General features: G+C 43.9%; 3 protein-coding genes across 7 annotated transcripts in view; 1 reads left to right on the plus strand and 2 right to left on the minus strand.

Annotated features, from left to right (window-relative positions):
* MRPL9 (mitochondrial ribosomal protein L9) lies at positions 1–14,028 on the minus strand. Of its 2 annotated transcripts, none has more exons than XM_044757746.2 (7): positions 13,485–14,028; positions 13,132–13,288; positions 12,529–12,653; positions 12,281–12,331; positions 11,148–11,249; positions 10,515–10,598; positions 1–9,855 (listed from the first exon to the last, which is right to left on the minus strand). In XM_044757746.2, the coding sequence occupies exons 1-7, from the start codon at positions 13,632–13,634 to the stop codon at positions 9,832–9,834; spliced, it is 693 nt and encodes a 230-aa protein (XP_044613681.1). In that variant the 5' UTR covers positions 13,635–14,028; the 3' UTR covers positions 1–9,831. The 2 variants fall into 2 exon arrangements, with proteins under 2 accessions (XP_044613681.1, XP_014723661.1); XM_014868175.3 differs by lacking the exon at positions 1–9,855 and adding an exon at positions 9,857–10,402.
* On the plus strand, positions 13,633–19,917 carry OAZ3 (ornithine decarboxylase antizyme 3). Its single transcript, XM_070498062.1, is given in 8 exon segments — positions 13,633–13,793; positions 13,865–13,901; positions 16,934–17,106; positions 17,391–17,451; positions 17,453–17,527; positions 18,303–18,478; positions 18,959–19,044; positions 19,775–19,917. Coding segments are annotated over 8 exon segments (912 nt in total).
* Positions 19,298–27,086, minus strand: part of TDRKH (tudor and KH domain containing) — a 16,558-nt gene continuing 8,769 nt past the window's right edge. For 2 of the 4 annotated variants that reach the window (XM_070496922.1, XM_070496924.1), the window contains exons 4-13: positions 26,895–27,084; positions 26,068–26,207; positions 25,635–25,953; positions 24,606–24,766; positions 24,241–24,413; positions 23,953–24,017; positions 23,531–23,682; positions 22,952–23,053; positions 22,580–22,676; positions 19,298–22,110 (exon numbers count right to left, since the gene is read on the minus strand). In XM_070496922.1, coding sequence (XP_070353023.1) covers positions 21,842–22,110; positions 22,580–22,676; positions 22,952–23,053; positions 23,531–23,682; positions 23,953–24,017; positions 24,241–24,413; positions 24,606–24,766; positions 25,635–25,953; positions 26,068–26,207; positions 26,895–27,084 — 1,668 coding nt within the window. In that variant the 3' untranslated portion in view covers positions 19,298–21,841. Of the gene's footprint in view, positions 22,111–22,284; positions 22,375–22,579; positions 22,677–22,951; positions 23,054–23,530; positions 23,683–23,952; positions 24,018–24,240; positions 24,414–24,605; positions 24,767–25,634; positions 25,954–26,067; positions 26,208–26,894; positions 27,085–27,086 lie in introns of all 4 variants that reach the window. The other 2 variants (XM_014868169.3, XM_070496921.1) reach the window with 2 other exon arrangements.

A 27,086-nucleotide genomic window follows, 5' to 3' on the forward strand; every position in this document is an offset into this window, starting at 1 on the left:
TTTAAAAAATAAATCTTTATTGAGGTATAATTTATTTACATTAAAATTTACCAATTTAAAATGTATACTTTAATAAGTTTTTCAAATACATACAGTTGTTTAAGATATGTAACATTTCCATCATCCCACAACATTCTCTTGTGCCCAGAGGTGTGCTGGAGCCAAATCATACCACCTAGTGAGATCCAATTGTTAGCTAGCCTCTCATCCCTACTCAGTGTTCAGTGACATTGGTAATGTGAAATTGGCAAAGGAAGGAACAATTACACCATAGAAATTGGCAAATGCTACAAATCAGGGCTCCCTTTCCGCTGAAAGCTGATCGTTAAACATTTACCAGCCCATCACAACTCGTTCCCCTTTCAGTCAACCCCCATCCAAAGCTCTGGCTCCTAGCCATCACTGATATTATGTCACTAGAGTTTTGCCTTTTTAAGAATTTCACATAAATGAAATCATACAGCATGTAGTCTTTTGTGTCCAACTTCTTTTATGTAGCATATTTTTAGATTTATCAATGTTGTGTGTATCATTAGTTTGTTTCTTCATCTTGCTGAGTACTATTCCATTGTTGATCCATGGTTGATGGCTATTTGGCTTGTCTCCATTTAGGGAATAAAGTTCCTATAAACATTAATATAGCATTAGTAAGTTTTCATTTCTCTTTAGATCTTTTTTTCCTTTTCTGTTTAGAGAACTTCCTTTAGTCATTCTTTTAGAGTAAGTCTACTGGTGACAAACTCTCTTATCTTTCCTTTGTCTGAATGTGGCTTATTTCCCCTTCATTCCTGAAGGATATTTTTTCTGGGTATAGAATTCTGGGTTGACAGTTTTCTTCCAGCACTTGAAAAACAGTGCACCACTTCCTTCTTGCCTCCATGGTTTTTGATGAGAAATCTGCTGTCATTTGATTTTTTTTCCTTTATAGGTGTCATTTTTCTCTAGCTGCTTTCAAGATTTTTTCTTTAGTCTTTAGATTTCAGAAATTTAATTATGATGTGTCTTAGCATGAACTTCTTTGGGTTTATCTTGTTTAGGATTTGCTTAGTTTCTGGAATCAGTACGTTTAAGTCTCTTGACAAATTTGAGAAGTTTTCAGCCATTATTCTTTTGTGTACTTTTTCAGCCCTGCCTTCTGTCTCCTCTCCATCTGGGACTCCAATGACAGGAATGTTAGATCTTTTGTTATAATCTCACGGGTCCCTGAGATTCCATTCATTTTTTTCAGTCTATTTTCTCTGCATTGTTCAGATTGGGTAATTTCTATTATTCTATCTTTCAGCTCACAGATTCTTTCCTCTATCCTCTTCATTCTGCTGTTGAACCCATCCACTGAACTCTTCATTTCAATTATTATATTTTATAGTTCTAATACAGTATTTCCACTTGGTTCCTCTTTATATCTTCTATTTCTTTGAGATTTTCTATTTCTTTGCTGAAGCTATTTTTTTTTTCATTTGTCTCAAGTGTGATCATAATTGCTTGGTGAGGCATTTTTATCATGGCTGCTTCAAAATATTTGTCAGATAATTCTAGTATCTCTGTCATTGCAATATTGGCATCTATTGATTGTCTTTTTTCATTCATTTTGAGATCTTCCTGGTTCTCGGTATGATGAGAGTTTTAAATTTTAGTATTATGTTATAAGACTCTGAATCTTAACACTTGTTTTAATTAACTTTCTCTGACACTGCTTTGGCAGGGGAGGGTGAAGTAGGAATTCATTGTTGTCAGGTGGAAGTAGAATTTCAGATTTCCCACTTCACCTCTATTGACACCCAAGTGGAGCTCCTCTTTACTGCTGAGTGGGAGTGTGAGTTCCAGCTCCCCACATGGTCTCCACTGATACTTTGGTAGATGTGGCCTCATTACTGCTGGGTAATGGTGAAAGTCCTGACTCTCTGCTAGGCCTCCTCTGATACTACCCTGTAGGAAGGCAGAAGGATGCCTCATTTCTGCCAGGTGGGAGTAGATGTCCAAGTTCCACACTGACACCATGGTCTTTACTGACAATGGAGGAGAAGGAGGGCTCATTACTGGCTGGTGGGGATGAAAGTCATGGTTCCCTACTTGGCCTTCTGTGACATCACCCTGGCAGGGGTGTTGGGGTGACTTGTTAGAATCTTGCAAGGATGTAAGTCTAGGTTCCCCACTAAGACTGGGCATGGGCGAGGGTAGGGCCTCAGTGTTGTTTGTGGTGGTTGGCTAGAGTAGAGCAGTTATTGTCTAGAAGTTTTCTGTCTTGCTAGGCTGTTCCTTTGGCTGGCAGGAACAGGTGTTTGTTAGGATTTTTTTTTTTTGGGGGGGGGGGCCCATTTGTGCCCCATTGGCATTTCCAGGTTGCTGGTTTATTCAGCTCCAAATCTGGGATAAATGAAGCAAAAAGAAAACCCAAGAGACTCACCACAGTGTTTTTCCTGGGTCCCAAGGTCCCTAACCAGTCTACTTTCTTTTTTCCACCTTTCAAAGTCTTATGTTTGTTTTATATATAATTTCCAGGGTTACAGTTCTACCAGGAATGATAAAAGTACATCTACTCTATCTTCCTAGAAGGAGAAGTTCCATCAGTGTATTTTTCATTTCATATATTGTATTTTTCATCTCCAAAAGTTCCATTTGGATCTTCCTTATATTCCATTTCTCTTATTACATTTTTTTCCTTTATATTCTTAAGTGTATGAAGCATATTTATAGCTGTTTTAATGTCCTCTCTACGAATTCCACCATTACTGGCATTTCTGGGACTGTTTCTCTTGGTCTGGGTAACATTTTTCTGTCTCTTTTTAATGGTAATATTTGATTGGATATCAGACATTGGGAATTTTAGGTTGTTCAGTGCTAGATTTTGTTGCATTTCTTTAATGAGTGTTGGACTTGATTCCTGCATACTTGGTATCAGTTTGATCCTTTCAAGGCTTGCTTTCAAGCTTTGCATGGGTTGGTCCAGAGTAGCCTTTATTCTCATGCCCACTACTGAGTCCTTTTGAGGATTTTACCTGATGCTCCATGTATTATAAGATCTTACATACACTGGCTGTCAGGAACACAAACAAAATATTTCCAATCTTGTGTTAGCTCTGGGAAATGTTTTGCCTACCGCCTTCTGGTGATTTTATCCTCTAGTCTCATGGACTTTCCCCCCATGCATGCACAGATCAGTTTCAGTCAAATATTTGAGGGGATCCCTCTGCAGATCTTCACAGCTCTCTCTGTGTCATTCCCTTATCTCCAGTGTTCTGCTCCTCAATTTCTAGCTAATTTATCCTCCAACAACACTAATCTGTCTTCTTTACTCAGTAAGACCAGTGACTTTATTTGGGTTCCCCCCTCTGCACTGCTCCCTAGGGTAGAGTGCAGGAAACTACTGTAGTAAACTGAGGCAATCTTAGGGCTCACCTCGTTTCCCTTTTCTCAGTTAACAAAGTTCTGCACTATTGGCTTTGCAATATCTATAAACATTTCTTTTATAATTTTGTATGGTTTTATAGCTATTTATAGTGGAAGGGCAATTTCTGTAGCTGTGATTACTTCATAGGTGGAAGTGAAGTCTTCCTGAGTCAGTTTTTCAGCTGGAAACAAGTGATGAAAGAGACTGGGTTCCTAGGAGAGAGGACCCTGAAATACCATGACAAGTGTATAAGGTAATAATTCCCCTAGTCCTATCCCATAGGGACTGATGACCATTTATTTGCATAATGCACATTGGAGAAAGAGGAAAAGCCAACCATTTTACGAACTGTTGGATACAGGGTCCTGTTTGACACTGATATCCAAACATCTAAAATGTCACCATGGCCTGCTGTTAGAATGGCTAGTGTATTCCAGGTCCAAGTCTGGCTCTCAGTCGGTCTAGTGGGTTCACAGATCCACCTAGTGGTCATTTCATTGGTCCTTCATGGATAACTGAAATGGACTCATTTGAAAGTTGGCAGAACTACGTTTACCTTAGTAGTTTCAGAGCTATCATAGTGAGGAAGGCCTACGTGAAGCTCCTGACACTGCCTCTACTATTTCAGGCCAAGAATAAAAAATAAAAAATATAACATTAGTGTCCCTCTTGAAGACCTAAAGGATGCAGGGATGGTGGTCCCCATCATAATGCCATTTAATTCACCAGTCTGGCCCCTGCTAAAACCAGAGAGTTCCTGGAGAATGACAGTGGATTATGGCAATCTCAATCAACAAGCAATTTCAATTATATCTGCTGCGTCAAATGTGGTATCTTTGCTAGAGCAGATTAACACAGCCTCAGCTACATGGTAGGTGGCCATTAATCTGAGCAATATATTCTTTTTCAACTCTGTAAGAAAGGAGTATCATAAAAAGTTTGCTTTCACTATTTAGATGACAGATAATATACATTTACAATCTTGTGCCTGGACCATGTAAACTCTCCCACCCTCTGTCATAATATAATCTGAAGAGACTTGGACCATCTGGACACTCCAAAGAATATCACATTACTATACTTGGTTGACAGCATGGTAATTGCAAAGAATGAGCAAGAAATGGCAAGTACACTGAAAGCCTTGATGGGATAAACATTCTTCAAATGGTAGTACACAAACCCTGCAAAGGTTCAGTGAAGTTTTTGGAGGTCCAGTGATCTGGACCATGCCAGGACGTTCCCTCCAAAGTAAAGGAGAAATTTTACTTCTCATACCTCTGACCACTAAGAAGGGAGCACAATGCTTGGTAAACCTCTTTGGGGTCTACAGATAGCACATTCCACACTTGAGAATACTGCTCTGACACATATATTGGGTGATACAAAAGGTTGCCAACTTTGAGTGGGACCCAGAGCAGGAAAAGGCTCTGTAACAGGTCCAGATTGTGGTACAAATGACCCTGCTGCTTGGTCCTCAAGACACCCTATTTTGTTAAAGGTGTGATGGGAAAAGATGCCACATGCTGTTTATGGCAAGCCTCAATAGGAAGTCATATACAGACCCCTACAGTTCTAGGGCAAGGCCATGCCATCTGACAGAGTACTATACACCTTTCAAAAGATAGCTCCTGTCATGCTACTGAGTCCTAGTGGAGACCATGTGCTTGCTTAGGGGACATCAGGTGATCATGTAGCCAGAAATTCTGTTATGACTGGGGTTCTGCCAGACTCATAAGTCATAAGGTCAGATGGGCCCATCAGCAATCCTTCATAAGATGAAAATGATACATATAGAACCAGGCACAAGCAGGGCTGGAAGACAAAAGTAAGCTGCTTAAGCAGATGACCAGATTGGTGCTTCTCCTTCAGTTCACATCTATCTCCACACGGGGGAATCCCTCATGACCAGATGACAAAAGAGGAAAAAGGCTGGGCTTGGTTAATGTATGGGTTGTCTCAGTGGGTAGGTGGAAGTAAGCTGAAAATAGACTGTGGATGTACTATGGCCTCACTTAGAGGTGGCCCTGAAAGATGGCAGTGACGGAAATTTTCCCAGTGGGCAGAGCTTCAGGCAGTGCACCATCTGAAGAAAGAATATAGACTCACTCAGGCAAGGGAAACAAAAGAAAAAACAAACAAATGGAACCACATCAGACTAAAAAGCTTCTGCAAGGCAAAGGAAACCATGAACAAAATGAAGACAACCCACCAACTGGGAGAAAATATTTGAAAATCATATATCTGACAAGGGGTTAACTTCCAAAATATATAATGAACTCATACAACCCAACAACAAAAAGACAAACAACCTGATCAAAAAATGGGTATAGGATATGAACAGACATTTTTCCAAAGATGATATACAAATGGCCAACAGGCAAATGAAAAGATGTTCAACGTGACTAATTATTAGGGAAATGTAAATCAAAACTACAATGAGATATCACCTTACACCCATCAGAATAGCTATAATTAAGAGGAGAAATAATAAGTGTTGGAGAGGATGTGGAGAAAAGGGAACCCTCATACACTGTGGTGGGAATGCAAACTGGTGCAGCCACTATGGAAAACAGTATGGAGATTTCTCAAAAAATTAAAAAAAGAATAACCATTATGATCCAGCTATCCCACTACTGGGTATATATCCAAAGAACTTGAAATCAATGATCCAAAGAGATTTATGCACCCCTGTGTTCACTGCAGCATTATTCACAATAGCCAAGACATGGAAGCAACCCAAGTGCCCACCAACTGATGAATGGTTAAAGAAGATGTGGTATATATAAATACAATGGAATTCTACTCAGCCATAAAAAAGGACAAAATTATCCCATTGACAACAACATGGATGGACCCTGAAGGTATTATGTTAAGCGAAATAAGCTGGACAGAGAAAGACAAACACTGCATGATTTCACTCATATATGGAAGATAAACTCATGAATAAAGAGAACAGATTTGGTGCTTACCACAGAGGAAGGGGGTGGGGAATGGGGCTAAAGGGGCACATATGTATGGTGACAGGTAAAAATTAGATTGTTGGTGGTGAGCACGATGCAGTCTATACAGAAACTTATATATAATAATGTACACCTAAAATTACATAATGTTATAAACCAATATGACCTCAATAAAAAAAATAATTAAAGAAAAAAAGGAATAGACTCATGGACAGTGGTGAATGGACTGGCTGGTCGATCAGAGGCCTGGAAAAAGAAAAACTGCTGAAGACAAGGATGTCTGAGGAAAAGGCATATAGTTTACCTGAGAATGGTACAAAGTATGATGATTTTTGTAGTGCATGTTAATGCCCACTAGAGAACATCCACCACAGGAAAGGTACCAACCAACAAAGTAGACTGAATGACTTAGCCAGTTGGTATTAGATAGTCTGTTATTGGCACCCAATGATGGCAAAGTGGCCATGTGAATGGAGGAGCCATGGTGGAAGCTATGCATGGGCACAACATCATGGACTCACCAAGGCTGACCTAGCTACAGCTGCTGTGAATGTCCAACTTGCTAGTAACAGACCAACACTAAGCCCCTGATACGTCACCAATTCCTCAAGGAAAGCATCCAGCCACTGGGTAGTAAGCTGATTACATTGAATCCCTACCCCCCAGAAGGGCAGTGTTCCATCTTGTCTGGACTTGATGTATATTATGGGTATGGGTTTGTCTTTCCTGCCTGCACCGCCTTAGTGGAGCCTTAGCACCACCATCCAAGGGCTTACAAGATATTTGATCCATTGGCATGAGATCTTGCATAACATTGCATTGGAACCAAGAGTCCCACTTTTTTTTTTTTAAGATTGGCATGTGAGCTAACATCTGTTGCCAATCTTTTTAAAATTTTTCTTCTTCTCCCCAAAGCCCCCCAGTACACAGTTGTATATTCTAGTTGTAGGTCTTTCTACTTGTGGCATGTGGGACGCTGCCTCAGCATGGCTTGATGAGCGGTGCCATGTCCATATCCAGGATCTGAACCGGCAAAATCCTGGGCCACCAAAGCAGAGCATGTGAACTTAACCACTTGGCCACAGGGCCAGCCCCTAGAGTCCCACATTATAGCAAGGAGGCACTGGGTACATGACCATGGGATCCACTGGTCTAGTCATAGACCATACTACCCAAAAGCAGCCCACCAGATAGAAAAATGGAACAGCCTGTTGAAGGCATAGCTGAGGCATCAGCTTGGAGATGATACCCTGTAAAGATAAGGCATTATCCTTCAGGATGCAGTATATACCAGGGGTCAATGGCCATCCTATAGTGCTGTGTCCCTAAGTAAAATACACGTGTCTGGGAAACAAGCGGTGGATGTAGGTACAGCCCCTCATTACCATCACTCCTAGTGACCCAACTGGGGAACCTGTGCCTCTTATCCCAACTCTGGCCTCTGAGGATTTGTAAGTCCTGCTTCCCAGAAGTGGAGTATTTCCACCAGATTACTTCAGATCACTACCAAGAGCGAAGGAAGGAAAGGTATCCTGGCAGGAGTAACTGACCCTAACCATCAGGAGGTAGGGCCGCCATTACACAATGGAGACAGGGAAGAATATATTTGGCACCTTGGTCATCCGTTTAGGCATCTCTTGTGCCTCCCTTGCCCAATTTTGATAATAAATGGACAAGTGCAGTCATGGCTTGAGAAGGGCATGATGACCAGGTACTTTGTCAGGTAAGCCATTTGGATCAGTAGAGGTACAAATTGCAGGGGTATGGGTAGGAATCTAGAATGGGCAGCAGAGGAGGGAGATAAGTACCAGTTGCAGACTTAAGCTACAGCAGCAAGGGCTGTTGTCTGTCCCAGACCTTCGTAAGTTTTCCTAGGAAAAGAGGCCCATCAGAATCCTAAGAGGATCATTCTAGAACTTATGAAGCAAATGGATCTGAACAGTGAGAAGAGGCAGACTGTAGTGTGCCGCCCAGATTCCTCCCTTCAGGACTGAAGCACTCATTTTCAAGCTGCTGAGCATGCCTGCAGCTCTCAGATGAGTTCCCCTCTGGAAATTGCCTTTGTGTGAAGTCAGTCACCTCATCCAAGGTGATACTCATTCCTGGTCAATGTCGGGGTATCTAAGTCTGGCCACTTGCCTCAATATGGTACACATGTCTGCAGAGTCGTCCTAGTTTAAGCTCCCTTTGGGGCTGACTTTTTGTTGAGACTGCATCTGTTAGCTTTCTCCCTCTACCCAATTCTGCTTCCTTCACTCCCCAACTGGTGATCCAGAAGACTCCCTCCAATAAACTTCCTGCACACAAATCTCCAACTCCATTTTGACAGGAACCTACCCCGTGATAAGCATTTAAACTTTTTTTTTAAACCTTTTTTTTCCTTCTTCTCCTCAAAGCCCCCAGTACATAGTTGTATATTCTAGTTTGAGTGCCTCTGGTTGTGCTATGTGGGACACCGCCTCAGCATGGTCTGATGAGCAGTGCCATGTCCGCGTCCGGGATCCAAACCAGCGAAACCCCGGGCCGCCGAAGCGGAGCGCGCGAACTTAACCACTCCGCCACGGGGCCAGCCCCTTTAAACTCTTTTTGAGATTAGCTGTGTGGAACGCTGTGCCTGATGCTCAATTTCAGAGAGCTTCATGATGGTGATGGTGGTGCTGTGGAAAGACGCTTAAATGTGTTAAATGAGCTTTCCATCTCAAGGATAGTAGGGATGGGGACCATTGAAATGGCAAATTTCAAACAATACCAGTGCTAGACTCGAGTTATGGAGTTCTGGGAAGTGTGAGGTTGGATATAATTATCAGCACAAATACTGCTAACAGACCTCTCATTAGTTGAGATGACCTCACGTGGATGAAAGTCCTTAACTGGGCTGGAGTGGGAGATGAGCTCAAATAGGATAGAAACCAATCTCTCTCAGCTTCTGGTAAGGATAGCAAAAGAGTCAATGGTCCTACCTTTACCCTATGACCTCACATTATATCTGAGTGACCCTGGTACAACCCACTTGTCAACAGTTGGTCTTTTTTCCACTAGTGGGCCTTGAACTTATACAGAACTATCTAGTTTCCTCATCTCCTATCAAGACAGTTATTCCATAATTACCTAATGAATAGCCCCGTATCTTAATCTTCATCTGGAAACCAAGGTATTTTCTTTTTCAAAATTTCAGGAGCTGGTTCAATAAACAAAAGTTCCCTTTTTCAGCTTCTTTCATGCCAGTGTCATTTTCGCCAACAATTACCCTTAGGCCTTATTTGGATCTCCTTAGAAAAGTAGAATCCAGTGTGCTTATTCATATTGATGACTTTATCAATATCCATAGTGAGAATAAGTTTTAAGACCAAAAATGTATCAGCTTGAGTAATTTGCCCATAGAAACTGTGGGAGGTAGCTTGCAAATGTTCTCTTCGTCCTTCCTTTTTAGCTCCAAACCCCAGTGGTTCAAGAGGACATCCACTTGGAGGTCCTGTCCCCAGTCTACTCAAACCCAGTGAACACCACCTAAAAAGAATACAACATCTTTATTTCTTGTTGAGATACAAATGTTCAGTCTGGATGATGAGAATGAGCTAAGTACTGGAGACAATGGCTAGCTCTTCCATTTGTTCCAATGAATTCCAATGGAGGAAGAGGCTAAAGAGGATCTAGACTGTTTTGGTGTATTAATATTCAGCTTATCAAATCTATGCCCTGGTACTTCTTGAGCAGGACTACTCCAAAAAGGCCGGATGTGGCAACAGTCGAAGACGGAGAAGGCAAATATGGAGAATTCAACATGTATATGCAGTTTAGTCCGACGTCCCCATATGCTCTCTAAAATTCCATTATGTGGTCAGAGCTGGGAGTGATATTAGGGTGCTGGCCCATCTTTGCTCCACTGAGTCTGCTCTGCTGCTTCTGAGGGATAGTGGGTTCAGAGCGCCTGGGAGCTGCTGGCGGCCATTCCCTTGGCAGCTTGCTGGGCTAACCAGTACTTATACCTTTTGGTCTTGGGCCTCTCAAAGTTCACCACAGACATAGGTACCCTCACAGTGTCAAGCCCATTTACCTGTATACAAAACAGCGGGAATCCTCAGAGATCAGTTGGTCGGATAAGAGCTACCACCACCCAATCCCAGGTTTTCATCCAGTCAGAAGGAGACAGTCTATGACACACTCACCGTCACCTCACACCAGTACTCGCCCCACCGTGTAATGGGCTCTTCTGGTAACTTTAATGCATGTGGGGCAACCACAACACCAAGCTGGAAAAAATCACAGTCAAAAGGAGCTGTTTACATGGGTACAACACTAGGCAACCTGATAAAGAGGGTTCTAAAATTTCCTGTACAGGGATGAATAAAATTGGGGAGTTTCTGCTGGCTGATCCTATGGGAGGGCACAGATCTCCACAGATAGTGGCAAAGAAATTCAGTCCTAATTTCTTAGAAATGGAAGTTGATTCACAAAGAGAAACAGGACTTGAGACCAAAATCACTTCATCTTTTTTTACAAAATTTTTTACAATTTTTACAAAAGTAAAAATTCTCAATGAGTCACATTTCCCCAGGTTTTCCCTAGCTAGAGAGGAAAGAAATGATACCACCATCTTTTCCTATGAGTCTTCAAATTCTATGTGACCACCCTTAGTCCTCAGGCATTTCCCTCTCATACCCCTGCAAATCAACCAAGAACACTTGCCCTAAGCCCAGCTGGACGACTGCACCCTTTCCTAACACAGGGATCAATCCTGGGCCTTCTTCCCAGGCGTAGCTTCTACCCTCAGGGGTATAGTGGTGTTTGGGAACACTCACATTTTTGAAGAAGTGGCGGGCAACTATTTCAGGATTTAGCTCCCATTTGACATTGTTCTTCATCCCCACCTCCAGGTGACAGCTTCTCAGAAATTTCACTGTCTGAGAGGAATTATAAACAAGGGACAGGTTAGAGTTGGAATCGAAGGAGAGGAAACATGTTAGCAAGAGGCGCAAGGTCTGAGAGTTCAAGAAAAGGGCACAATTTCTGCCTCACAATCAAGACAGGTGAGAAGATGAATGAGAAAGATAGAACATTCTTATTGTCTCAAGGCTGATATTGTGGAAAAGTGTTTTAGTGATACTTTGGCGGGTAATGTCACCTACACCTGGCTGTTCCTATCCAACGAGAAACAGGCCATGTCAAAGTCAGGCTTATCAGTGGGGGCCACTGGTATATCTCAGGATAGAATAACTTTCATAGAGCCTTTTAATCCAGTACTTCCAGCCCTTCAATCCCACCTCTACCCTTTAACGATTCCTCTCTGCTTACAGAATGAAGTATAAACTCATTAGCTAAGAATTCAAGATGTTTTGTAAATCTTGCTCCAACCCTCTTTCCAGCCATACAGTTCCTAATTTTACACTATGTCAGTCCTCTGCTTTAACTAGATTGGTCTACTTTCTATGTTAAAACATGCTTTAACTAACTACTTACACTTTTTCTCCTTAAGAATACCTTTCCCACCTTCCCAGCCTATCCAAAGCCTACTAATCCCACGAGGCCTAATTCAATCCCATCTGAAAAAAAGCCCTCCCCAATTACGCTAATCAGTTTTGATCCATGTCATTCTTATAACCTACTGCCTTAATCTCACCAATCACTTTCTCATGTGTCTATGTTCTCTCCTACTTGTCTGTAAATATCCCTGGAGGCAGATCCCTCATCTCACACCTTTCCACCAGTCCCTTGGTGCCCAGGCTGGGGCTTCTCACTAAGATAGGGCACTTCACTCAACAGGTCAGAATCTCCGAGGTGTCAATACCAGTTTCGGCAGCCACAGCGCTTCCCCTTTCCCCTACTGTTGTGTCTGCAATCAGGAGACTTCAAGGAAATCAAGGAGCCTCTCAGGAAGAGATTGGTGACTCCTGTAGGTGACCAATAAATGAAGACTTTTTATGTTTCAACTCACCGCCTCACCTGCCTTGGTCTGGATCTTCTCTAATTTCCCTTCTTGTCTTAGCTAGAAGAGAAAGTTAAAGATGAAAAAAAGTAAAAGAAATATGAGCCCATGATAAATACCAAACTTTTACTATGCTCTTACTATTGCTGTTCTAGTCCCTATTTCATTTTTAAATTAAATATCAAAGGGAAGGAAGTTGCTAGAGGAAATCTTAAGGTTTTATTCCTCCAAGTCCCAGAGCCGTCCTTTGAGCTCACCAATTTCTCCTCTTCAAATAGCTTCCTGTTTTCAGGGGATGCATACACAGCCAGTCCTTGAGGAAGCAGTCGATTACGGCCCACAGATTTCTTCACTGAGACCAGGTCACCCCGAACTCCAAGTTCTGCCAATGAGAACACAGACCCTGGGTCAGCACTATCCAGGAGTCCCTACATAGAAGGAGATAATCAAAGAAAGAAGCACCTCTTATTCTCACAGCGTTTATTCTTCCCAGAAAAAATGGTAATTAATATTCACTAAGAACAACACTTATGAGACTTCTAATTAGTTTCTGTAGGGCCTGATTTAGAAACTTAATATTCCCCGTACAAAGTGAGGAGTTGACCCATCAGAGGATTTCAGTATCTGTGGCACATACTGTCAGGCGTCTCTCCCCACACACTGTTAATGATGTCGCTGCATTCGTGTTCCATTTTCCATGTATGAAACCAATATCACAATCTCAGTGCTTTTTATGGCTTCCTCTTCTCAAATATACAGCTGAGACCATTTCCACAAAGTAGAGAAAGAACGGCAAACAACAGAGGCCAAGGGCAGGAAAAAGTTGATGGCAAACAGGGCCAGCCTTTGCCCAAGCTTACCTTCCACTGACTGCGTGAGGATGAGCTCCAGGTTGTCTTTGGGCCGGTGTTTCGTGTCCTCCACCAGCTTGTAGACGCGGTGTCGCCGGTGCAGGTGCGGATTCCGGCCCTCTCCGGCCAGCGGCACCTTCCACCAGCGCTCCACGATGACCGTGCCCTGGCGGCCGGGGGGCCAGGGTGAGCGAGTCTCCACGGGCAACTCCCCCTCCCCCGGCCGCCAGCACCTCAAGGAAAGCCTGTCACTCGCAGCCCGGGGCCCCACCAGGTCTCAACGCGCCCCCTAAAACTATACTCGGGCCTAAACGGCCCCACTCGAGTTCAAGGACCCCCGTTAACTCAGAACCGGCCCTCACCCGATTGGAAGAAAGGCTGAAGTCGCGCTCTGGGCCGGGGGTGCCCCCTTCAAGTGGCGGCCGGAGTAGGTCCTGGACTCCTCCTCGCAGCAGCCGCTTGGCGCCGGCCCGCAGCAGGGCTCTGCTCGGAGCAGCGACGGCCGCCGCCATGTTCCCGGGCGCGGAGGAGAGCAGACGGAGGCCCCCGGCGCCGGGCGGCAGGAAAGGCCCCCACCGGGTGCCCGCGGCGCGCCTGAGCCGGCCCGGCTTTGTCCAGGCTGAGCTGCGGGGCGGGCTGGAGTGCGGCGTCGCCGGGTTCTCCCGCGGGAGGTGGAAGGTCCCAGTTACCGCTCCGTGATTCAGCTTTTTCCCTCACTCCCTTCTCCCTATTGTTTTTTCAGGGGAGGCACGCCCGTAGTTATTGACAGCCGCATGAACGTTAGATGGACTGACACGGAAAAGACACTATCTCCCTCTTGGCTTCGCTTTATCTTTAAAATGGGGGCTCTGGTTTAGCTCTAGTAGCTCGCTGAGGTCACTTCCAATTCTGACATTGTATAACTGGATACTGAGGGAAGAGGGATATTGCTCTCACTTTTCCTACTTCAACTCTGCCTACAAGTGGTAGAAGGATGTGAGCCTCTGGAAAACTATGCCAACCCCAGGTGGAGTCTAACCCTTGATCTTTACAACGGCAGTATTTAAGCTAACATTTAAAGAATTCTAAATCATAAGGGAGATACACCATAGAAAAAGGAAACGATGGTAGGGCCCGGATGGTTCCCTCTGTGGAGGGTCTCACTACTGAAGAGAACACCATATAAATGGAATGAATAGGGTCCGTTTGGCGGAGGAGATTATGTAAGCATCCTGTTATTTGACCCATAGACAGCCCTTGACCAGTCGTCCCTCCGCTTAGCTACACTTTCTTTACTTAGCTTGCAGGACACCAGTTTTGTTTTTGTTTTCTTCTTCACCAGTTTTCTTCACACTCTGCTGAGTTGTTTTCTCCCCACTTCTTTGAGTGCCCCCAGGACTCCGTCTTTGGATCTTTACTCTTCTCAGTATACAGTCTTGATGATCTCCTTCAGTCTCCTGGCTTAAAGTACTGTTTATATACCAACAAATTCCAAATTTCTCTCTCCATCCTAGACTTCTTCTAAACTCCAGACTTGAATATCCAACTGCTTATTCATCATCTTCCCCTTATATGTCTAATGGACAATTCAAAGTTAACACGCTCCAAACTAAACGGATCTCTATCCCCCTGCTCCAAACTGCCTCACCTGCAGCCTTCCCCATCACAGTTGATGGAAACTCCAGTCTTTCAGTTCTTGGACTCAACTTCTTTCTTTCATACTCCAGTAAATCCTGTAGGTTCTACGTTTAAACTGTTTCCAGAATCCAGCCACTTCCCACCACCTCCAATGCTTCACCCTGGAATAAGACACTCTTTCCTCCAGATTACTGCCAGTCCCCTAGCAAATCTCCCTAATGCTCTACAGTTTATTTACAACAGTCAGAATCTTTTAAAAAACATAAGTCAGATCATGTCACTTTTCCACCTGAAACTTTGCAATGACTTCCCTCTTTACGCAAAGAAAAAGGCTGTACAGTGGTCTACAAGGCCCTATATAAAATCTGGCCCATTAGCTCTTTGACTTCATCTCCTTCTACTCTCCCTATAGCTTACACTGCTCCACCCACAGTGGCTTCCTTGCTGTTTCTTGAAAACACCAGGCACTTTCTCCTTAGGGCTTTTGAACTGGCTGTTGCTTAGGCATGGAATGCTTACCTCCAAATGTTGGCTTGGCTAACTACCTCACCTCCTCAAGTCTTTGATTAAATGTCACCTTTTCAATGAGGCCTTCTTGGATCACCCTATTTAAAATTCTACAACCTGCCACACCTCCATCACACTCCTGATCTTCCTTTATTCTTGCCTTTTCTCCATAGCAGTTCTCGTCTTCTAACATACTAAATAATTTTTTGTTTATTGTTTAGATTTGTTCTCTCACTATAAGATAAGTTCCATTGAGCAGTGATCTTTGTTTTGTTTATGAATGTATCTCAAGCACTTAGAATAGTGCCTGGCTCATAGTAGGCCCTCAATAAATATTTGTCGAATGGATGAATGAATATGCAGAGGTCTCAAACTGGTGGCCCCAGAATCAAATTTTGCTCATAATGTTAATTTTTCTTTTTGCCGAGGAAGATGTGCCCTGAGCTAACATCTGTTACCAGTCTTCCTCATTTTTTGCCTGAGGATTAGTCCTGAGCTAACGTCTGTGCTAATCTTCTATTTTGTATGTGGGTCACTGTCACAGCATGGGCTAACAAGTGGTGTAGGTCCATGCTGGGGATCCAAACCCATGAACCTGGGCCACTGAAGTGGAGTACACCAAACTTAACCATTATGCCATCGGGCTGACCCCAATGTTATTTTTTTTTAATCAACAGTTTTTATTTTTATTTTTTGGTGAGGAAGATTGCTGCTGAGCTAACATTTGTTGCCAGTCTTCCTCTTTTTGCTTGAGGAAGATTGTTGCTGAGCTAATGTCTGTGCCAATCTTCCTCTATTTTGTATGTGGGACGCTGCCCACAGCATGGCTTAATGAGTGGTGTGTAGGTCTGTGCCTGGGATCTGAACCCATGAGCCCCGAGCTGCAGAAGCAGAGTGAGCAAACTTAACCACTACGCCACTAGGCCAGCTCCAGGTATTTTTTTTAGTAGCCAATATTTTTAAAAATTTGGAGAAATTTACCACAAAAATCTCTTTCCAATTTCTGTTGAAAAATCTTATGATCTGGTACCACTGAATCTGCATTCTTGCAACTGGATGGAGCTGAGTTGCGTCAGCTTCTTTTGGATAGAGTGTGAGCTTTCCAGTTTGCTAGAGCCCCACCGAGCAGCTCCACTAATTTCCATTATCTGTCTGGGCCCCCGGAGGCATTTAGTTCGCAATTCCTACCCTACAAGGCAATGAGAAAGTTCAACAATGTGTAGCACCCCTGGATTGTTAAAGGTAGGGATGATAATAAAAATATTGAACTGATAGGAACTAGGAACCAACCAATCAGGTCAGACGCTGGATCAGGATCTTGGAAGCCTCCTGCAGTGTCAGACACTAACCATTTAGTTACTGAAGTGGGGTGGGGGTGTGTGTGTGTGTGCACGTGCCAGAGGTGGGGGCCAGGTTGGGCATGCACAAGTGCTCAGGCAGGGCTGTTTATCAACCAGTACAGACGCTAAAGTATTTTAACCACTGGTACAGCCATGAGGTACATACTACTTTACTAGGAGCCTTGGTTAAGGGGGTAGGGTGGGGCAGCGGAGCAGCAGAGTCCTGAAGTGACATAAGGGCTGACCACGTGTCTTTGTCATAATGCCCACCGGGTCACAATGGCACTAGGTTGCCTGAACCTCTGCCACCCACCTCTGAACCTCACTTTGCCGCAGGGGGGCACTGAACTGAGAAACTGCCTTGTTACAGGTGTCGCCCCTCTGTCTACTCCCTTTCTTACATCAAGAGGGGAAAAACACGGAACTACCTCTACCCGATCTGGTCACCATACGCCTATTACCTTTACTGTTACAAATACCGGATCACCCTCCGGGAGAAGATGATGCCTTGTTATAAAAGGTAATTATTTTCTTGTTGTAGTTGTTTATATGAACCATAAGGAAAAATAAAAGAATTTGAAAGAACTTCTCAAGTGGCAAGAGATGATAATAGCAAAATAAGGTGGAAGGCTGGCATGGAACTTTAGAATTTTTCCATCTGGCTGGCCTGGGAAAATGGAAACAGGCTAGTCCACGGAAGATACAGAGAGTGCCAGAGCCTTGTCCCATGCACCTGGAAGTTATGAACCTCTTCCCATCTCAGACTCAGAGAGAAACTAACTTGGGTCTCTTTTTCCCAACCAGCATCACTTATAAGGAACAGGAGGACTTGACACTCCGGCCCCGTTCCTGCCTTCAGTGCTCCTGAGTCCCTAGCAGGCCTCCAGGTGGGCAGAAGCACCGAGCAGGGTGATCACAACCAGCTTAAAGAACTGTATTCGGTAAGCGGACTGTGAGCTGGTGTTGTGACAGGGCAGCTCCCTGCTTGCTGTAACACCTTACAGAGAAGGGACATTAGCTAGTCAGAAAATAAATCATAGAAAGTGAGAGTTAGATGAGACCTTGGAGCTCGTGTAAAAGCTACTTGCTTTATAGACAAGGATTCTGGCCCCAAGATCTTAAATCAAGGTCATAGAGTTAGTGGTGAAAGCAGGAAGGAATTGGGAATAAAGATAGAGCAGACTGTATTAAGACTTCTGGGACATAAAGTTGTTTAGAAGCTAAGCTGGGACCAGAACCCAGAACTCCCAAACTTGCCCTGGTATCATATTGCAATAGCATTCCTGTGTGTGACCTCTACATTTTAAAAGAGAAATGGGAGAATTTAGAGAAAACCCATAGGATGGAAAAAAGCACAAGAGTATATCAGTGAGACAGTAAATAGATGGCACAGCTTTGTTTAAAGAGTAAGCTCTCTGATGTAAACCTAAGTTTCTGAAGGGTTAGTGAATCCCTGAGGTGAGGTTAGTAGGCAGTAAAACTGCATTGACTCCACATTCCAGATTGTTTGATATCAAGAACTCCATGATAGGGATGGAGTTAGGTCCTAGGACTGAGAGAGAGTGTTGAGTAAGACTTATGGCCCCAGTTCTCCTAGGCTCCCCAGCAGCTCCCTCCTTGCTTCCAGACTCACCGAAATTGGCCTGAGATCTGATGTGAGGACTAGATGAGCACAGAAGCAGGAGACTACTACTCTCATTTTCACTCCTTTTCCAGGCTGGGAACCTGACGGTGCTGGCTACTGACCCCCTGCTCCACCAGGCCCCAGTGCAGTTAGACTTCCACTTCCGCCTCTCCCCCCAGACCTCTGCCCATTGGCACGGCCTTCTCTGTGACCATCGGCTCTTCCTGGATATCCCATATCGGGCCTTGGATCAAGGGAACCGGGAAAGGTGACAGCCTGGATGGGACAGTGGGGAGGGAAGAGGTAGGGGATTTCACTTTTATGTCATAACCAGGTAGTGGGTATGCTAACCAGTGAGGGCTGATTGAGGTGCCAGATACATTCAAACCACTGAACTGAGCTGCGGATCAGGGGTTCAAGGGATACCAGCCCGTGGGAGGTTGCTGACTCAGGTTCAGAAACATAAGTGAGGATCCATAGTTAAATAATAGGAAGTGTTTTCCAGCAGTTTGTCTTTACAGGGCAGTCCCTGCTCCCCAGACCGTTCCATGCCATGGGTTAGTCCAGTAGCATGCAATCCCTTGGCTTCTAAGAAAAATCTATCAAAAGTAGTTTAACAACTTTCATTTCCTGGCTTGGGTCAGGAAAAAATGAGCAATAAGATTTCTTCCTCTCCAAGTAGGCATCTTTTTGGATTCTCAGTTCGCTAAACATTTCATTAACGGTGATTTTTCTCTATGGCCCCTAGTTTGACTGCAACACTGGAGTATGTGGAGGAGAAGACCAGTGTGGACTCCGTGTTTGTAAACTTCCAAAATGATCGCAATGACAGAGGTAGAGATCTGCTCTGTCTTTCCCAGCTCTTGGTGCTGAAGCAGCAACAGCAACTTTTCCTTTGTAGGAAATCCTCTTCTCCCCACTCTTTAATAAAGGGCATGCTCAGGCATTTTAGGGAATCAACACCCCCTCCCCCCAAGGAAATTAAGGCACCTAGCATTCTGTTCATTCAAGTTATGAGTGGACTATCAAGAAGACCCTATGGGTAGATTCCAGAAACCACACTAAAGGAACACTGGTGAAACTGCACAGAATCCAAAGGGACATGGCTGGTAGGACAGAGAGATCTCAAGGTGAAAGTGTCAGGCAGAAGGCCAGGAGGGTAGGAATATGTTTAACCAGGTGCTTGGAGCATGTTGCAGAAACTACCTCTTCCGTCAAGGAGTTTATACTCCGTTGGAAATAAGACAGAAGGCAGTAGAGTTTACTATACCACTCTCATGCTAGGTACTTCATAAACATCATCTCGTTTAATCTTAAATTCTGTGAGGAAAGTTTTATGATCGCCATTTTACAAATGAGGAAACCGAAGTTCAGAAGGATTCACTGGTAGACTGTTACAAAGCTAAGTAAATGTTAAAACCAGGGCTAGAGTCTATATCTGTTCAACTCCAAAACCCATCATCCTAATGCCTGTCCTACACTGCTTCCCCCACAGCCATTCCCTAGCTAGTGGAAGAGTCGTATTGAATTTCAGAGTGTTTTAATTCATTCTCTCCTTTCACAGGTGCCCTACTTCGGGCCTTCAGCTACATGGGCTTTGAGGTGGTCAGACCAGATCACCCTGCCCTTCCTCCCTGGGACAATGTCATCTTTATGGTGTATCCCCTTGAAAGGGACCTTGGTCACCTGCCCAGTGAGCATGCCTGAACGTGCTTCTGTCTACTCTGTGAGGGGCTGGGAGCCTTGATAAACGGGACCCAGGATGTGACTCAGGACACCTTCTTCCATCTTAGGAATAAAGGGTAGTGCAATCCTCAAGTGTTCAGTTTCTTGTGGGGAAGGTGGGGGTGACTGGAGTGGAACATGAGCCTTACAGAGCTGAATTCACTGTGGGATAAACATTTAATGACTGAAAAGATCAGAGGGAACTGAACGAGAGAGGGAAGGGACCCAATGATTTTAGGCTCCTTTTGCCTAACTCCCCCAAACCCCAAAGCCATTTACCCACTTATTCTAACCATTTACTTAGCACCTGCCAGGAACAAGAACCAAGTACTAGGAAATTCACAAAGACTTAAGCCTTGTTAGGAGAGTTTCATCCATATATTTCAGTTCAGATTGGAGACAAATGCTAATTCCTTCTCTTTGGACGTGGAGGAAATCAGACCAGGTACATGGAGCTTTGGGCTCAAGGGGAGGATTTCAACCGACAAAATAAAAAATAGGAAGCATAGGACATTCCAGGCAGCGGAAAAAGCAGGGTTCTACTGGAGGAATAAGGAATCCATGAGAATGGCATGTAAACTTAAGACTTAAAGGCCATATCAAAGGAACAGACTTTGATACACAGTAACTGCAGCTAGCAATGAAACTACTCATTTTCCAGAGCAATAAGTCCTATGAATGATTTCTCTCAGGAGCTCTCTTAAGAGTAAAGCCTGAGGAGCTGAAGAAACGGGGGACTAACTGGCCTCCTGACCCTGTTGTGGAGTAGCTCCAATTCCAGGGCTAAGCTTGCTTCAGTGAGTTCACTGCAGCCAAGGTCTGAAATGTCCAGTCAACGGCAGCCCTTCACTGATTGCACTGGAGCCTTTCTGTTAATTGGTACTGTGATTTTTTCTGAGAAAATATAGTTTTGAAAATTGTGGCTATGGGAAAATATAGTTGCCATGTAGTCTATGGGCACACCTCACTAATTCCTAGATGTAAAAAATCATGCATAAGGCATCCTTTGTGCTAGTTTTAAGTTTTCCAGTTTACCTTATCCTTTAAAAAAAATGTTGATTTGTCATTATTCTACCACCTACATTATACATTTTATTTAAAGTACCTTCACAGTTCTCAATGGATCCTAACAATAGTCAGAAATGGAGAGATGCCATAAGAAAACAAGCTCCCTAGGTCTTACAAGTTTAGAGTGGAGATATAATCCTAGAACTCAGGTTTCTAGAATCATAATCCAGGCCTTTTCTTCCAAATAGTTTAGGTAGGGTCTTAATTTACAAAGCCTAAACCTAAACTGGTTCTGGTTCTTAGTGAATGGTTGATTCTGAAGTTTGGAGAAAGAATATGATGTGTGCATAGGAATGACACCTGTTTTCGAGGGGCCCCTCTACATGAGGTGCTTGACAAAAAAGATATCGATAGGCTTGCTTTCACCTTGTGATTCAACCAACACTTAGTTTTCTTGAGAACTTTATTCAGCAAAGAATCCCTCAAATGATTTAAACAGCTATCTATGTCCTCTCTCTCTCTTTATGGATGTGTGTGTGTATATATGATACTATACTAGCAATTCAGAATATTTCCTGAGCTGCTCTCTCCTTGTCTACTTGTAGTTTAACCAAAGTTTACAGGGAAATAGCTGGAGCACTGTTTCAAAAAAACCTGTCTCCAATAACATACCAGCGGCTGAGGCTGGGAGGCAGTATTCTCTTCTTTCTGAGGCTTTTTAATATAATTATGCTGAGTTTTGCCTTTGCCTCCTGACTCAACTATAGTCTTTGAGTTCACCACTCAAAAGCTTCCCTTAACCAGAGTCACCTGATGAGGTGAGTCAGAAGTCTGCAGAATCATCACTTCCAACGACCAAACCCTGGCTGTTTCCTAGCCTCCTCAAGGAGGACACAGTCTAGCAGTAATGTGCATTATGACCAGCAGAGGGGAACAAGCCAGATGTTGAGCAGCCTGGAAGTAATGCAGCAGTATTCAAACACTGGAAGGGGGATGAGGAGGTGGGGCAGGGACATATATTTGTCTCCCCTCTACCCCACACTCTTTCTGGTAGTTCAGCAGAAGGAGAAAATGCACTTGGTTCACAGCAAGACAGATTGTGTGTGTAATAAAGGAAGGACTGCAAAGACCTCTTCATCACAGGCTCCTCTCTCCAGGCACCAAATCCTGCCAGACACAAAAACACATAAAGCTTGAAAGAGCTCAATCTGAGAGCAAGTTAAGCTGCAGGAAAGCAGCTGCAGAGACGTAGTATTAAGATAGGCTATGAAGAAAAGAATAAAGCAAGGCCCCTGTTGTCACCCTCATTACTTGACGGTTGCTACACATAGTTCCACTCACACAGCAAAGCAGACAGCTGAGGCAGCTGAAGCCAACTTCAGAGTAAGTAGTCATCTTCAAGGTTATCATCACCAGATATAGAGGCAGCTTCTACTTAGCAGAAATGAAGAGAAAGTTAAGACACTGCCCTAATCTGGCAGGCACGGCTAGTGAAACTCAGGGGGAAGATGGGCTTCTTGGTGCTCAATGACCACCTTGGTTAACAGCCAAGCCTTAACAACCTCCCTAGTCTGGAGAGACTGACTGAGAAATGGTAACTTCCAAAGACGCTCTAGGGAGGAAGTGCTATTTGTACCTGATAAGCTGAGACAGGACAGGGTATTTGCTATCTCTCCAGGGCTCTTCTTGGTCTCAGTGAACATGCTGCTAAGAGAGATATCCAAGTCTGTGGCCTGAGGGGATGAAAACAAGAGAAAAAGGAAGAATGTGTTGGCTGGTGGCTGGTGGGAAAGAAGCAGCCACTCTATCATTTTTCTCACAGGATCTGGTTAAGGTAGTTGAAATTTAGCTGCTGAGAGGGACACAATGCCTCCTTTGATGGACTAGTGGAGTAATTCACTTAGGAAAGCTCTCTACAAATGTATGCATGACTAGAAGCCCTCGTGTCTCATAAGGCACCAGATTTGCCCCAAAGAAGCACCCTAAATGACTACAACAGTTCACTCACCATATCTTGCAATGTGTTTGGGACTGCTCTGTTTTCTTCCATGTCTTCAGGAAGCTCAACTGCGTATCCTTTACGAACTAATTCTAACCCAATATCAAGTTTCTGAGAAGAAAAATGAAAAGGGAATGATGTTCTCTCTGTAACAAAGACAAATGTGAGGGAATAGGGCTGAAGAGCTAGGACTGATACTTTTTTTGCACTGAGGAAGATTCACCCTGAGTTAACATCTGTTGCCAATCTTCCTCTTTTTGCTTGAGGAAGATTAGCCCTGAGCTAACATCTGTTGCCAATCTTCCTCTATTTTGTGTGTGGGTCACCACCACAGCATGGCCGCCAACGAGTGGTGTAGGTCCATGCATGGGAACCAAACCTGGGCTGCCGAAACAGAGCATGCTGAACTTAACCACTAGGCCACTGGGCCAGCCCCTAGGACTGATACTTTAAAGACATTCCTTAGGTAGGAGGGTAAGCAGGATCTTACAAGGAAGGAATAATATAAGAGTTTCTGGTAAAGAAAAAGTAAACAAGGCTATAAATATCCTGAAGAGATAGTGAGCAATGAGTGAACCCCAATCTTACCTTCCCATTGCTAGTATCATATAAGTATATCTTGGGCCAAGTTGCGATTCCAGTCTGGACATAGCTAGAGATCTTGGCCACCAGAGGCTTCCAGTCAGCACAGTGAGTGAGTCTATCAAACTCATCCAAAGCTTCCTCTTCCCATTGTTCACCTGGCAATATCGTACAGAGAGCGTAAAATGAGGTCAGTGCTGACAAGGGTGGGATTATGCCCTGGGAAGTAGAACTATCTCCTTTTATTCCAGAAGGCATCTATGTCTGACTGCCAGGCAAGTTTCTGGCTGGCGTTCTCTAGTGCCGGTGAGGAAAAGACAACTGAGCACCCAGAGCTCAAAAAGCCCAGGAAAATGAGAATTCCTCCCATGTGCCACATGAGTTATTCTATTCGGAAGCAAGGTCAATAGGCAATGTGACCAATTTACCTGAGGGGGCAATCCGTGCCAGGCTACACTCTATTGCTTGAAATGGAAGGCTTAGGAAGTCACTCCTAAAGTGAAAGAAATTGAAATTAGAATCCCAGTGCCAAAAGGGCCTTCTCATCTTCCTTGCTCTAGACAGCACCAATTAACCCAGCGGGAGAAGATAATCCTCTGCTCTCTGTAAACAGGTTCTCTTCCAAATCTCCCTGGCTTATAGCTCACCACCCTATGACCAGGGCGGAGTCAATAGCTGGGCCTTCAGCCTGACTCCAACCTGGCCTCGGCACTGACCTGAGTGCCCTGAGGTCCCTCAGTGGGCAATCTCCATTATCTCCAAAGTCAACAAAGTAGAGGTCCAGGTTCCCATTCTCTAAGGTGCCAAGGACCCGGGCTCGATACCAGGAACCATTTGTAGGTAGAGGTGCTGCTACAATGTCTCCTACATGCACAGCCAAGTCTTCAGGCTACATATGGGGATAAGGATCAGGATGGGGGAGTGTTAGGAAAGGTTAGGCTAAAAAGAAAAAGATAAATAGGGAATACCAGAAGGAAGAAAGTAGTTGCTCCACAGGAAGAGAGGAGAAAATATCACAATGAAAGAGACAGACCAGACCCCCTTTTCATCAAACTCCGGCTTTGTCTCTATGGTAACTTACCAGACTGTTCTCATAGTGCTGCGTCATCTCACTGACAAGTTTATCCAATTGCAGGCTCCGGGAGCCAATGATCTGGATCCAGAAGTGATTAGGATGCTCAGAGGCAGAGACGTAGACTTCTAGGAACTCATCAGCATGGAAACTGAAGTCAGGACTGGGGACTAAACACAGGGATAAGCAAGTTAAACTGAGAATCATCAGCATCTAATATGGTGACCATATCAGAATCATCTCTGATTGAGGTAGGGAGATCACACAATGAGGGTGAGAGGTACAAATACCAAGTGGCTATTATCATTTAAAAAATGGCTGGAGGGACAACTGGATGAATTACACAAGAGTATCCTGAAGAAAGGTACTAAGCTATGTTCTGCAGCTTTCTATGTAAGTAATGAGTTTACATTCTTAGTCATCTGCCATATTCAAATCAGTCACCAATTATAAAGAAGGTAAATCCTCCACATCCTAGCTGCAGCATGGACCAGTGAAAAGGTACATGGACAGATGTGGGCCCATTCCAGATCCCATTCTACCACTGACTCATTATGTGACCTTGGACAACTCTGTAAACCTCTTATGGGCTCTAGGCTTCTCTGCCTATCCCAGTCCCTATACATAGAAGGGAAAGCTCACAGCCTTTTCATTCTTGAACAGTAGTGCTTTTTAAAAACAGTAATGAGACAGGCCAAAAAAAAAAAAAATCAAGCTGAGTATTTTACTTGTTTAATAAGTATGTTTGGGAAAAAAATATCATGTAAATTCGATTATTTGATGTATTACTCATAGACTAGTTTTCTGTGAACTAGCATATTTCTATATCACTCTCTATCATTAGCTGGTTTGTATTCAGAAAAATACTGTTTAGTATTAATCCAGGTAAAATATTACCAGAAAGGCATATCTGTGATGACAGACTTATAAATGTAGTCAGGAAAATAGAAATTATTTTTTATTGCTTCCTACTTTGAGTTATCCAAGGCAGTATTTCTGTCTTCCATATGGCTAACTGGTTCCCTCTTTGTTACGTACTTTCAAACATGGATGTCTCTGGACTGGTCTGGGCTCCAGACTTCTGAAAGCTATCATTAGGTTTCTCCCAGGAACCTTCTTTTGGCCCTACAACAGCCATGTCGCCACCTCCTTTGTGGGGAGGAACTGCCAGTGGTGCAGCCAGCTCCATGCCAGTACCAGCATTTTTCCATAAAGTGGGCTCTCCAGCTCCACTAGGCTCTGTCACTTCCTCTCTTCTTACACTGATTGGCTGCTTGCGTGGGACTCTGGCTTCTGCAGAATGAGCAATTCTCTTCCGAAGTTCTTCATCTTCGGAAACTTTCTCCAGTATCAAATGCTGTGGAAAATAAGAGAAGGGATGATATCTGTGTGGCCAGATATTTTGACCCAAGATGGAATAAAGGGTTTTTCTCATTCTTAAATACGATTCAAGTCTATCACGGCTACTTGCCTTGGCTGTTGCCACTTCCTTCTGTGTTCCTGAGATTTTTATAAGCCTTGATAGTAGCAACGTCCCCTCTGATTCTTTGTCACAGGTAATTTTGGCTCCAGAGGCCTTACAGATAGAACGAATCGTCTCACCGCCTCTCCCTGCATTGAACAATACATCAAAACCTGTCCTAGTCAATCTTAACTACTAGAGAAATCACTATTTTGCATATACTGGGAGAGGAGAGTCAGTTTTTATTCCCAAACTGAATATAGGATATTGAATGGTAAGCGGGGGCTACTGCAAGCCTTACCGTAAGAAGAATACTGGATTATCTGCTCTTTCCATTTTATTTAAACTCCACACATTGGCCAGGTTAACTTCCTCATGTCGTTTCCATTTTTTACCACTTAGCATACTTTACATACCCACTTCATTAGAAGATATCCTACATGATGTGTGCAACACTGGACCAAGCACAGGACGTTTCTCTGCCGCTAACAGCTCTATGGGAAAGCATAATTGGTGCTCTCTAAAGCACTGTCTTGAAAGATCTGGGATAACATAAGCAAGCTTTGCTTCCCTTTAAAAATCTATTATGAGGTAAATACTTTACCTGAACCTTTCTGGAATTTACTTGTAAGGTTCAGATCATACAACTTGTGAGGTAATGCGTTTGCTTTACCACCGTTTCTGTAAAGAAGTAAAGCTCTGGTCTCAATGTCCCTGTCTTTTTTTTCTCAGCCAGGTGAAGGGGAAGTAGGCCAGGAAAAACCCTTGGGACGGTGTGAAAAGAAAGGCAAAGGTAGAGAAACAAGCAAACAGGAGAGGAAGCTGTCCAGTGGTACCTATGATTCTGCCCACAGATCTCTGGGGAACTGAGAGCTGCTCAGACACGGGGGTATTCTCTGTCAGGATCTGATGGATTGCTGCTTTGGCCTTGCACACCTGAACAGGAAAACCACTGATAAGCAGCACCCGCTCCTCGCCTACATCCTCTGTGTCCACATCAATCCGAGCACCTGTCTGTTTCCGCAGCT

This window comes from Equus asinus, chromosome 25, assembly GCF_041296235.1.
Source record: "Equus asinus isolate D_3611 breed Donkey chromosome 25, EquAss-T2T_v2, whole genome shotgun sequence".
NCBI lineage: Eukaryota > Metazoa > Chordata > Mammalia > Perissodactyla > Equidae > Equus > Equus asinus.